The 13,517-nt window shown below is 34.4% G+C and overlaps 1 protein-coding gene across 4 annotated transcripts in view; it reads left to right on the top strand.

Annotated features, from left to right (window-relative positions):
* ZNF404 (zinc finger protein 404) overlaps positions 1-9,874 on the top strand; it is a 27,719-nt gene extending 17,845 nt beyond the window's left edge. For 3 of the 4 annotated variants that reach the window (XM_015589310.2, XM_006911778.3, XM_025046770.1), the window contains 2 exons: positions 2,197-2,323; positions 6,571-9,874. In XM_015589310.2, coding sequence (XP_015444796.1) covers positions 2,290-2,323; positions 6,571-8,090 — 1,554 coding nt within the window. In that variant the 5' untranslated portion in view covers positions 2,197-2,289 and the 3' untranslated portion in view covers positions 8,091-9,874. Of the gene's footprint in view, positions 1-1,320; positions 1,416-2,196; positions 2,324-6,570 lie in introns of all 4 variants that reach the window. The other variant, XM_025046771.1, reaches the window with a different exon arrangement.
* The last annotated feature ends 3,643 nt before the right edge of the window (positions 9,875-13,517 follow it).

Here is a 13,517-nt window from a genome sequence, read left to right as displayed (position 1 = left end):
TATTAGGGAAATGCAAATCAAAACCACAATGAGATATCATCTCACACCTGTTAGAATAGCTGTTATCCACAGGACAAGTAATAACAAATGCTGGAAAAGGATGCGGAGAAAAAGGAACCCTCATCCACTGCTGGTGGGACTGCAAACTGGTATAGCTGCTATGGAAAACAGTATGGAGGTTCCTCAAAAAACTATGAGTTGATCTACCATATGATCCAGCAATCGCTCTACTGGATATTTACCCCAAAGACTTGAAAATCCATATCCGAAAAGATATTTGCACACTGATGTTCATAGCAGCATTGTTCATAGTGGCCAGGACATGGAAGCAACCAAAGTGTCCTACAATAAATGATTGGATAAAGATGCCGTGGTACATTTATACAATGGAATATTACTCAGGGATAAGAATAGATGAAATACTGCCATTAGTGACAACATGGGTGGACCTTGAGATAATCATGCTAAGCAAAATAAGCCAGATAGAAAAAGTTGAAAATCACATGATATCACTTATACGTGGGATATAAACCTAAAAGCAACAAATGAACGGGAGAAACAGAGACTCATGGACATGGACAATAGACTAGTTGTTACCAGAGAGGGTAGGGGAGGAGTGGGGAGGTATATGGATAAAAGGAGGTCAAATATAGGGGAGTAGGGGGAAGGTGATGTGGGTAAAGGGGATCAAATATATAGTAGCTGAAGGAAACTGGATTTTCGGTGGTAAACACATAATAGAATATACAGATTATATATTCTGTATAATTCTGTCATTACCAGAGGGTAGAGGGTGGGGGAGGAGGGGGGAGATAGATGGATTAAAGGAGGTCAAATATAGGGGAGTAGGGGGAAGGTGATGTGGGTAAAGGGGATCAAATATATAGTAGCTGAAGGAAACTGGATTTTCGGTGGTAAACACATAATAGAATATACAGATTATATATTCTGTATATAATTCTGTCAAATTATAATGTATACCTGAAAATTATGTAATTATACTAACCAATGTTACCCCAATAAACAATTTAAAAAAAAAGAAAAAAAGTTTCTCATAACCTTCATAATTGTCCCGTCTTACCCTTTCCCACCCTGACCTTACTACCCAGGCAACTGCTCTTTTACTTTCTGTTACTATAGGTTACTTTGCATTTTTAAAATAATTTTATATAGATGGAATCACACATTATGTATTTTTTCTTTCCACATATTTATTTTGAGATTCATCCATGTTGTTGCATATTAAATAGTAGTACATTCCTGACTAGTATTCTATTCTCAGTATGTACCACAATTTATTATCCATTCCTCTCTTGATAGACATTTGGCTGCTTTCCACTTTGGGGCTATTACAAATAAAGCTGCTATGAATCTTCGTGGAATCATTGTCTGGACCTGTGCTTTTATTTCTCTTGGTAAACACTGGGAGCAAAATGGCTGGGTCATATGGATGTTTAACTATTTAAGAAACCAATAAACTTTTTTCAATGTAACTGTAGTATTTTACATTCTCACCAGGAGTGTATGAGAGTCTCGTTTTTTCCCACATCCTTGCCAATACTTAAAATACTCACTGTTTTTAATTTTAATATTCTAATAGTTGCGGAGTAGTACTCTCCTGGCAGTAAGCTAAATAATCATAGGGTTCATTTGTTACAGTTTTTCATTGCCCAGTGTTTTCTGTGTTCAAAACTCTTGTTTTATACATTTTGTCTAGGTTTTTAGTTATTTCATGTGAGAGGGTAAATCCAATCTCTGTTATTCCATCTTTGTTGGAAGAGATTTTATAGTTTATTTTGGGGGGAAAAATTCATTATTTTTACATATTCCCTGATGAAAAACAATGTAAGAACTTGCGTTTACTAATAGTATGTGATTTAGGCACCTAGCAGGTAATGTGCTTATATGTACAGTATTTCATTTAATTGGGAAAGTCTGATTATTTTATTCATTTTCATATATTTGGTATTTAAGTTTTCCTGTATTGAAGAAATTTTGTATGCTCCCATAAGATTCTTCAAAATGGTGTAAGCACTGTACTTCAGATGCTAATTATTTATTCTCAGCTAATCATGTCATGATCTTGTAACTTCAACCTACTTGTTTTTATATATTGTCCTCTTACTGTAATGCAATATTCCATCTTGAAAGTTTTTTCTTTACTTTTACAAATAATACATGGGTTTGTCATTTCAGGTGCCATTGACATTCAGTGATGTTGCCATAGACTTCTCTCCGGAAGAGTGGGAATGCCTAAATTCAGATCAGAGGGATTTGTACAGAGATGTGATGTTGGAGAATTACACTAACTTGGTCTCACTGGGTAAGGACATTGGCCTGAAATGACAGAATCTGGTATCTGAAATATCCACTTTCTCCACTGTATATTTTATGCTCTATGCCAAGAAACAAGCTAAAATTTGGCTCCGTATTGTCAAGACTATTTTGACCTTTGTATGTCAAGTCTAATAAAGAATAAACTATAGAAAGTAAGAGATGCATAGAAAAGTATCTTTTTAAAAATAGGAAGTATATTTGTAATAACTCTTTTAATATCTTTGTCTACTAATTCCATTATCTGTATCACTCCTTGGTCTGTTCCTTTTGATAGATTTTTCTCCTATTTAGGGTCATATTTTCCTGCTATTTTGCATGACTGATAATTTTTTATTAAATGCCAAACATTGTGACATTTCCTATGTTGGAATGCTGGATTTTTAATATATTTTGTATGTTTTGGGAATTTGTTCTGGGATGCAGTTATGTAATTTAGAACCTGTTGGTCCTTTCATGGTTTGCTTTACAAACTCTGTTAGGGTGGGTCCAGAACAGCTTTTAGTCAAGGGCTAATTTGGCCCCACTACTGAGGTAGTACCCTGCTGGGAACTTTGATGCTTCATGTGTTACAAGGGCTTTCCACTCAGGTTGGTGGAAAAAGTATTATCCCCTGACTTTCATGACTTCCGGGGATCGTTCTGCCTAATCTTCTTTGGTAGAGTCCATTCTTTGGCTTTATTAGTTTCCTCACATGCGTGTCCAGATTTGTGCTGTTGGTCTCAAGGGGATCCTTCTACAGACGTCTAGTGGTCTCTCTCTTTGCAGCTCCCTCCTCTCTTGACATTTTGCCTTGCAAATTCTGTACTTCTTTCCCTCCTTTAATCTCTCTATTCTGCCTTCTCCACTCAGAGATACAGCTGAGCTCTGTTTTAGTTCCCCCTCTCAGTGCTTTGTTCTAGAATTCTGGCACTTGCAGGGCTCACTTCCTTTGTTTCCCTTTTCTTAGGGGAATTACTGTCCTACACTATCTGTTGTCCAATATCTGAAAGCCACTGTTTGTATATTTTGTCTAGCTTTTTTTCAGTTTTTAAGGTAGGAGGGTAAAACTGATCCTTCTTAATGTTATGTGACCAGAGCACAAATTGTTGATTATCTTTGAAAGCTTCTTTGCACTTCAGTGTAAGAGGTCCCAGAATCACCTTGTATCTTCCTTGTCCTGGACTAGGAATTACCTGTTATTATTCCAAGGCACCCTAATTCACATTAGCAGGAAATAGTTTATATAGAAACTGAAACCTGACCAACAGGGGAGCTCATTGTGTTTGGCTCTTTGTGGGGTTAAATATACAAAATTTTTCCTATTTCTTCTATGGAAATTCATTTGTCCCTATTTTCTATCTTTTCTGGAATCTGTTGTTTCACTTTTGATTTTGAAATAATTTTAGATTTATAAAAGAGTTACAAATGTGGTACAAAGAGTTCCAGTATACCGGTCCCATAATAATAGTATCTTACATAATCATGGTACATTTATGAAAACTATCAAGTTAACATTTTAAAGTACTATTTACTAAACTACATATTTTATTCTTATTTCACCAGTTTTTGCACTGTCTTTTTTTCTGTTCCAGAATCCAGGATATCACATTGCTTTTATTCATCATGTGTCCTTACTTTCCTCTAATCTGTGACAGTTTCTCAGTCTTTCCTTGTCTTTCATGACCTTGATACTTTTAAAGATTACTGGTCAGGTATTTTGTAGCATGCCCCCAATTTGGGTTTGTTTGATGTTTTCTTAGGATTAAACTGAGATTATGGATCTGGGGGAAGAATACCAGAGAAGTACCTTTCTCATCATATCTTAATGGGGATATGTGATATCAACATAATTTATCTCTGGGATGTTAACCTTAAAAATTTCTTTAGGTAGCATCTGTCAGTTTTCTTCATTGTAAGTTTATTACTTTTTCCTTCTCATATTGTATTACTTAGAAATAAAGTAAATCTAGCTAGAGTCAGTTTTGACAAATTATATTTTCAGAAAGATCATTTCATGTGCATCTCAAATTTATTTGCGTAGTTGTATGATTTTTTAACATTCTCTATTTCTTTATTGATGATTATTTCCTTATTGTCATGATGTTTGGTTTTTCCTCTTTTTATTTTTTGAATAGGTAGATTATGGTTTTTATGAGTTAACTGTTCCGTTTTATTTAAATTTTGCTTTTATTGTATTAATTTCCCTTCCTGTCTTCTTTCAGTGTACTTCATCATTCTTTTTCTAATTTTTTTTATTTTCCCAGTTTTTTAATGGAATGCTTAATTTCTTCATTTTAATTATTGTATTTTCCATTAGCTGTTTTAAGCCTTTTATTATTGTTTTTATTCCTGACCCCGGCCCCAACCCTATGTTTTAAGCCTTATAGTCTGAGTTTACAGCACTATAGTTAAAGGCCATTGATTCTGATGTATAGTATTTTCATTATTATTGTTCTTGATAAGTTCTCTGGTTTGTTTGTATTTTCTCACTGACCTGACAGAAGTCTTTGAGAGATTTTTATTTATAAACAGTAAGCGTTTTAGCTTTTCGGGATTTTACTCATTTCTTATTGTTTCGGAGAATATTGTTCGCATTATTTCAACTTTTGAAACATATCATACTTTATTCACAGAAGAATTCCATTTATCTTGAATTCATACTTGACTCATTTAGCACATTAGATTTCTTCAAGCTGTTCTGCCTCCAGATTACCAATCTTCAGCCTACGTTCAATGTACCCTTTTTTGCGGAGTCCCACGTACTCAGTTTCCCAGACTCTTCCCTATGTTATTTAGTTACTCTTCTTTTTCCCCCAACATCACCAAATTTATTTGCTGAGACTTACATAAGCCTTTAAAAATAATATTAAATAATACAGTTCCCAAAAAATTACTGACATATGTTTTTGAAAAATTCAAGAAAGATTGGCCTTGGCTGTAAAGGAATAGAAGGGAAAATCTGGGAAAGGCATTGGAGAAACAAAATAGATTGAGCATCTTTAGGATGGATGGATAATATTAAAACTCTATCGATGAAGGTAATACAATATCTTTTACTTTGATTGGGATAAAAACAAAAAACAGTCATGACAATCGCACAGGAATGACTGAACAATAGTGTTAGAGACACATATATTTTTAAAGAGAAATGCAATTGGAGAATGATCAGGTATCAAAATTTTCCATTTCTGTTTTTGATTGAGCTAGTTTGGATATGCATTTTTTTTTATCTGTAACAAATGATAGAGAAAAGCATATTTTACTACAATAAGGTGTAAGAGATTAGAATCAGGGAGAAATAGTTGGTAACTGTTACATAATTTTCAGAAACTAAGTGGTTATTTAACTCAGCAGCCTTCCCACAGAGACTGTGATTTTCATCCTTGTTTACCTTCATTTTATCCAAGTTACCTTTCTTAATTTAATATTTTATGCTACAATTAATTATTTAATACTTACCTTGAGGTAGAGACTTGTTTTTCAGTGGTAGTTGAAGGATATCTTGCATCTATATTTCAACTTTAAAATAAGAAAATACATGGTAAAAGAAATGAGACAATATGTAATAGATAAAAGCATTGTGAAGGCAAAGATTAGGTGTTGGAATATAGAATAAGGGATAAGAATTTACTTATAGTTAGAAGAGGCAGCCTGAGGAAGTGGTTTCTAACCTACAACACCCGAAGATGGTAACAAAGAAGCCACCTAACATGATTCCTGAAAGGTAGAAAACTTACGTGAAGCCCCAGGTGAGTGGAAAGGTTATGGTGTGTTCTAGCGGAAAAGATGCAGTGTGGTAGGATATAGAGAACAAAGATTATGGTTATGTGTTTGGTTTTCATTTTAAGATAAAGGCAAACCATTTAAAAACTTACAGAGGGCCATCTGGCATGTAATGTTAGAAGTGTAGCTAAAATGACCAGGACCTACTCCTGTAGTTTCTGATTCACAGAGTCTCAGTGGATATCTAAAAAATGGTATATGTAAGAGGTTCCCCTGGTAATTCTGATACCCACCTAAATGTGAGGTCTACTGACTTTTTATCTTTGCCTACTCACAAACCTTACATTCTCATGTGAACTTTCATAATATCCTGAGCTCTTCTTGTCCTTAAAAAATTTTATGACAGTGTTTTAGAATTTTAGGACCTTTTTACTTCTAATGGATATACTTGTCGATTTTTCTTTTTTACTATATAAGACCCCTCATTACCCAATACAGAAAAATAATGTTTGTTTTCTCATTTTCTTTCAGACTTTGATTTCACAACTGAGATCAACAAATTATCTTCAGAAAAAAGCAATTATGAAGTAAATTCATACCACCAGGAGACAACGAAAAGAAGTAAAACCTTCAACTTTATGCGGTTTATTTTCAGAAATGACCCACAGTGCAGAACTGAATTTGGGAGACAACAAGAACCTAAAGTGGGATATTTTAGTCAAGTGATATTCAGAAAACATATATCCCTTCTGCTACATCAGAGAATTCACTCTAGAGAGAAATATGAATGTAAGGACTATAGGAAGGGCTTTAGAAAATATTCCCACCTTGCTGAACATCCAAGGGACCACAGTGGTGTGAGACCTTATGAATGTAAGGAATGTGGAAAGGCCTTTATAGTTCTTCAGCATTTTATTAGACATAAAAAAATACACACTGATTTGAAACCCTATGAATGTAATGGATGTGAGAAGGCCTTTAGGTTTTATTCACAGCTTACTCAACATCAGATAATTCATACTGGTGTGAAACCCTATCAATGTAAGCAATGTGGGAAGGCCTTCAGACGTCATTCTCACCTTGCCGAGCATCAGAAAATTCATACTGGTTTGAAACCCTATGTATGTAAGGAATGTGCAGAAACTTTTAGATTGTACCGACATATGTGTCTACATCAGAAAATTCATCACGGTGTGAAACCCTATATATGTAAGGAATGTGGGAAGGCCTTTGGTCATCGTTCAAGTCTTTATCAACATAAGAAAATTCATTCTGGTGAGAAACCATATAAATGTAAACAATGTGGAAAGGCCTTTGTTCGCAGCTACTTACTTATTGAACATCAGAGAAGTCATACTGGTGAGAAGCCCCATGAATGTAAGGACTGTGGAAAGACCTTCAGTAGGGGCTCGAGCCTTCTTAAACACAAGAGAATTCATAGTAGTGAGAAACTCTATGATTGTAAGGAATGTGGAAAGGCTTTCTGTAGAGGCTCTCAACTTACACAGCATCAGAGAATTCATACTGGTGAGAAGCCACATGAATGCAAAGAATGTGGGAAGACTTTTAAACTTCATTCATACCTTATTCAACATCAGATAATTCATACAGATTTGAAACCATATGAATGTAAACAATGTGGGAAAGCCTTCAGTCGTGTTGGAGACCTTAAAACACATCAGTCAATTCATGCTGGGGAGAAACCCTATGAATGTCAGGAATGTGGAAAAGCCTTTAGACTTAATTCCCAACTGATTTATCATCAGACAGTTCATACTGGTTTGAAACCATATATATGTAAAGAATGTAAAAAGGCCTTTCGTACTATCTCAGGTCTTTCTCAGCATAAGAGAATTCATACTGGTGAAAAACCCTACGGATGTAAAGAATGTGGGAAGGCCTTTAATCGTAGTGATCGACTTGTTCAGCATCAGAGAATTCATACTGGTGTGAAACCACACAGATGTAAGGAATGTGGGAAGGCCTTTAGTCGTTGCTACCAACTTACTCAACATCAAAGATTTCACAGTGGTGAGAAACTCCTAATGTAATTAGAGTCCGAGAGTATTTAGCTATGGCACATCCTTGACCATTCACTATTCTTCTATCCAGTGATGTTATAGTAAAGATTAAATTATTTAACAAACTATAAACCCTTGGAAGGGTATTTGGCACATACTATTTGTTTACTAAATATCATTTTTATGATAAGCACTAATATTACTATAAATAAATTCATATGAAAGACCCCCTGAGCATATTTTTAAAAATATTTCTATCATTCATCCATATTTTACTTCAGATAATTCATTTTGGACAAAATCCCATAGAATATATTAAACAAGAAGCCCTTTTATTCAAAGCTCATCCCCATGAAGATTAATAATGGGAAAAAACCTTATGCCTTTGTTGAATGTTGACTCTAGCTATTGAAAAATGGAGAGTGGTTTGAAGTAATTTTCTTACAATAAATTCTATAATAAGATAACATACAATCCACATTACCTACAATTCAAAGAAATTTGAAATTAACAACTGGATAACCAAAAGACAGATGTTGACTTGGGATCAAATTTTCCTCAAGTTTTTGAAATTTTCAAATTTACATAAAAGGTAAAACAATGAAGGTTTGTTTGCCCTCTCCCTAGATTCAGTATATCTGAAATATCTCTATCTCATGAAAATGTATATATTTAGATGCACATATACTCACTACACATTGAATGTATAATATGTAAGTGATATATCTATATATTATTGAATTTGGGAGATAACAGGAACCTAAAGTGAACTATTTTAGTCAAGTGATATTCAGAAAACATATATCCCTTCTACATCAGATATATCATTTACATATGTAAAAGCACAGCAAAATAATATGTAATAGATATAGGTATGTGTTATATATTATATCATATATTTTGCTGTGCTTTTTGAATATTTTAGGTATAACTTCATCTCTAAGAAATCAACATATAACTCCTAGATTTAAGATAATTTACATGACCACTAAACCCTTATCAACTAAAAAAAATTTAACAGTAACCCTAAAATGCCCTATAATAATCAGTTCATTTACAAATTTCTCCAGTTGTTTAAAGAATGTCTTTTTAAAAAGTACTGACTGAATTAAGATTATACCTTTTATCTGATTAAGACTTTTTGAATCTCTTTTGGTTGAGAACTTGACCCTCCACCTTTTTCTTGTGACTTAGACATTTTGAAGACTCAGGAGAAGTAACCTATATAATGTTGTATATTCTGCATTTGTCCTATTATTTCTCAAGATGGGCTTAATTTATTTTTCTATCCTTTGTATTGTGAACTGGAGGTCATGTCTAGAAACTTGATTAGGTTTCAGATGAAACTTTTTTCACAAGACTACTTCATGGATATTATGTACTTAATATTGTAAGCTATCAGGTGGCATACAAGTAAAATTATGTTGATCTCTTGATTTACCAGTTCTATTGTATCAGTACATTTTTTTCTTTTCAATTAATAAGTAATCTATGGAAAATCACATTGGCACTCAACCTGGAAATTTAAATAGTCATATATTTTAAAGAAACTAAAACCAAAAAAAAAAAAAAAATCCCACAACTTTTCTATATACCCAAATATTTACCTTTTTCCATGCTCTTCCCAATGATCTGGATTTCCATCTAGTGTCATTTCCCTTCAGTTTGAAGACATTAATTTAGCATTTCTTGATGTGCACATCTGCTGGTGATGAATTTTCAGTTTCTTTTACTTGAAGGTATTTTTTCTTGCTGTAGAATTCTGGATTTAGTTTTTTATTTTTATAATAAAAAAAAAGATACTGTATCACTGACTTCTGGCCTCCATGGGTTATGATTAGAAGTCATTTGAATTATTTTTCCTCTATGTCATGTGTTATTTTTCTCTGGCTGCTTTCAAGATTTCCTCATTATCTTTGGTTATCAGCTAGCTGTTTGACTATAATGTGACTACGTATGGTTTTCTTTGTGTTAATCCTTTGTGAGATTCTCTGAGCCTCTGGAATATGTATGCTTATGACTTTTACTAGATTTCACAAATTTTGATCATTATAGCTTCAGATATTTTTTACGCTCTCCTTCCTTCTGAGATTACAAGTACTCATGTGTTAAATCTTTTGACATTATCCCACAGGTCGCTGGCTGTTATTATCTTCAGTCTTTGTTTTTCAGATTGGATAATTTCTATTGCTCTGTCTTCAAGTTCACTGATACTTTATCATCTCTATTTGATAGGCTTATCTGTCAGATGTCTAAGTTGAGATACTGTATTTTCAGTTGTAGAATTTTCATTTAATATTTTTTAGTTCCTGTTTCTTTACTGAGATTCCCTAACATATTTCACAATGCTTTTTATTCCAGTGAAATACTTTTTAATATATTGATTCATGCAACAAATATATGTAAAATTATTAACTAATGAAAAGCTTCACGTTCAACAAATGTTCTTTTAGCTAAGTCACACAAAAGCTTTTTCTGTTCTTGGAGTTTCAGATTTTGTTTGTTCACATGCAGTGTAATACTGGTGGGAAACCATAAATCACACTTAGGTTTTGATTATGAAATATTTGGCAAGTATTTTTTAAAGGGAGTTTTGAATTGGCAAAGAATACAAGATAACTATTGTTTTCTATTTCAACAGTTCCATAAAATGACTGTGATTCATAATACATGTATATACCAAACTAACTTTTCATATTGTGGAGCAAAGCAGTTAGGGAGACATCAGTCTTTTGCCTTAAAATTTCAAGGAATCCACATTTTTAAACTAATATAGCTGGAGCACCATCTATCGTAATCGAAACAAATTTCTTTCATACCTATTGGAAATTTTTTTTTGACATATATAAAAAATGTTTTAAATCTATGCTATTAATCTGATTTGGGCTGCAAATTGACAGCCTTTCCTTTTGATTTGCAAGTCTTGAGACAAAATATATCCAGGGTATTAACTGGAGTATTATCTATCTCATATTGTACAACTAATCTAAAACTAGAGTATAGTAGCTTTTCTGATTTTGAATTAATCTTTAATATTGTTAGAAAGATCCTGTATTTCACAGGCAGTTATTTGGCAGCTTAAATGAAGTTTTTTTCACGTTTTATAAAATAGAATTTTTAGTCTTTTTTCATAATATCTTAACAAAGTTTCTAAAACTAAAGTAGTATTTATCTTATCTCTCCACCTAAAATTTGATCTTTTTTTGTATTCAGAAAATCACCTTTTTCTTTCTTATCACTCATTGCAATTTGTAATGTTATGCTTACTTATATTTGGATTATTCAATGTCAAATAAAATGTCTTTTACAGCAAGAGTTTCGACTGTCCGGTTGTTAATCTATAGCAGGAGTCAGAAAACTAGAGTTCATGGGCCAAACCTGGCTACCATCTGTTTTTATATGGCTATGGCCAATGAGCAAATATAAGAATTACATTTTTTAATGGTTGATAAAAATTAAAGGACATAAAACACTTTGTGACAGTTGAAAATTATGGGTTTCAAATGTTTTTGATATACTCAACCATTTACAAACTATCTATGACTTCTTTCATGCTACAACCTCAAGAGTTCAGTAGCTGTGCCAGAGAACCTGTGACCCACAAATTCTTAAAACATTGACTGGCTGTCAGGCCATTTACAGAAAAAACATTTCTTAACTCCTGCTCTATACTCAGTACAGAGAATGCCTGGGAGATGAAATCTAGTGGTTCAAATTTGTTGTATCACTTAGACATCAGGCATTTACTTAAAGAGCTGGATTTTTTAAAGCAATCACTTTCAGCAATGGGAAAACAAGAGGCCCCTGGGGGCTAATAGGCAAAGGGAATTCCTGGCTGCTGAAAAGTCAAGTTTACCTCAGCTGTCAGGCTATAAAAATAGACTAGTATCATCAGCGGGTGAGGTGAATAGCTTGTGGAGTCAATAGAGCAAATGGCCGATGAAAATGTCAGCACGGGACATGAGTGTTAGTTGCTGATGCTGTACCTCCACAGGTTCTGTGCAGAAGCTGTTCAAGCTCTCTCTGCTCCACTCTCAAGACACCGTTTCCGCATATCACAGGAACATTTCTCTACAAAGTACTTTGGTCTCTCTGGGTTTTCTCATTAAGCACTAGTTAATAATTGCTTGTTACTATTTTCCCTAAGCCAAAAGTTTCTCAGAGATATTCTTAATTTCCCCTGCAGGCACTGTCATCACTACCAGTGACATTATAGTGGCCACGCTGGTAGGAAATGAGATCATGGTGTCTCCAAACTATAACTCAGGGTCAGGTTTGTTCTCACACCCTCAGGCACAAACCCTGGCAGTAACAGGCTCACCATCCAAGTATCAGAGGTCTGCTGGCGTGTGAATCTTTTTCTCCATTTTAATATGTCATAAAAAGTGGCTCTGTGGCCTCAGGAATCTTAAAAAGCCTTTTATTTAATCTCAAGATTATAGAGAAATTGATAACTCTCTTGATGGTTGTAATAGAGCCTGTGTTTTTACTATATTAAATGTTTTCTTCTTCCCCCTTCCTTTTTGCTCCTGGGCTTTCTGAAACTTCCTGCCTACTCTTTTCTACTTTTAGACTTGCCAGAATTCTCTCTTTTCTCCATAATTGAACCTTCCAACCTTTTAAACCTTTGCCTTAAACTGGGGACCACAGTACCTCTATTGCAGGAATGTTATGAGAACTATGTAAAATCACAGGCACATCTATCTGACTTTGAGCATAGACATAGAAAATGTGGTTTCATTTTTTCTTGTTTTCTCTGTGGTCAAAATTGGCTTTGGAAAAAAATTCATAGAGTTACCCCTTTGGACTATGTGAAGATCTAAACCCTATTCTTCTACTCAGGGTCTGTTGTAAGAGAAGCCTGCGGCCCTGGCAAGATGCCAGGTGCTTGGAGCAACAAGGACATCAGAAGCAGATGTGGACTTGCACACAAGGACACATTGCAGGGAGGGCGCACACACCCAACCGATTCTGGGACTTCTTGCTCTAGGGACTAAAAAAAGATACTTGGGAAGAAATGGCTGAGAACACGGGGGTGGCCTTGAGGCTGAATCTGGGAGTTGGCTGTAGCTTGTATTTACTAACCTGATAGTAACTATTTATAAATTAAAACCAGCATTGTGGGAAAACTGAAAAAAAACCATGGAGACAGGGGTGGGGGATGCTAGCATTGCCATTCCTCTTCTCCCTTATCCATGTTAGTTAAACATTTCCAGACTCCGACTCTTCTTCCAAACCGTCTCTGCAACAGGGGTCTTTCTAGATCACAGGAAAGAGATGTAATTGATTCTGAGTCTTAAGGAGAGATGTATTAAATTTATTTCCCAGAACCAATAATGGATAAAACCCCACCCATTGACCACATCATTAGTGCTGAGCCTGAGTCATAAAATGGGCTCCTATTTCTTTCATTTTCTTCTATCTTATCACTTTATAAGACTTGTTTTGTCAACCCAA

The sequence above is a fragment of the Pteropus alecto genome, unplaced genomic scaffold, assembly GCF_000325575.1.
Source record: "Pteropus alecto unplaced genomic scaffold, ASM32557v1 scaffold194, whole genome shotgun sequence".
In the NCBI taxonomy this organism is placed as follows: Eukaryota; Metazoa; Chordata; class Mammalia; order Chiroptera; family Pteropodidae; genus Pteropus; species Pteropus alecto.
This window is presented reverse-complemented; position numbering and strand designations above follow the sequence as displayed.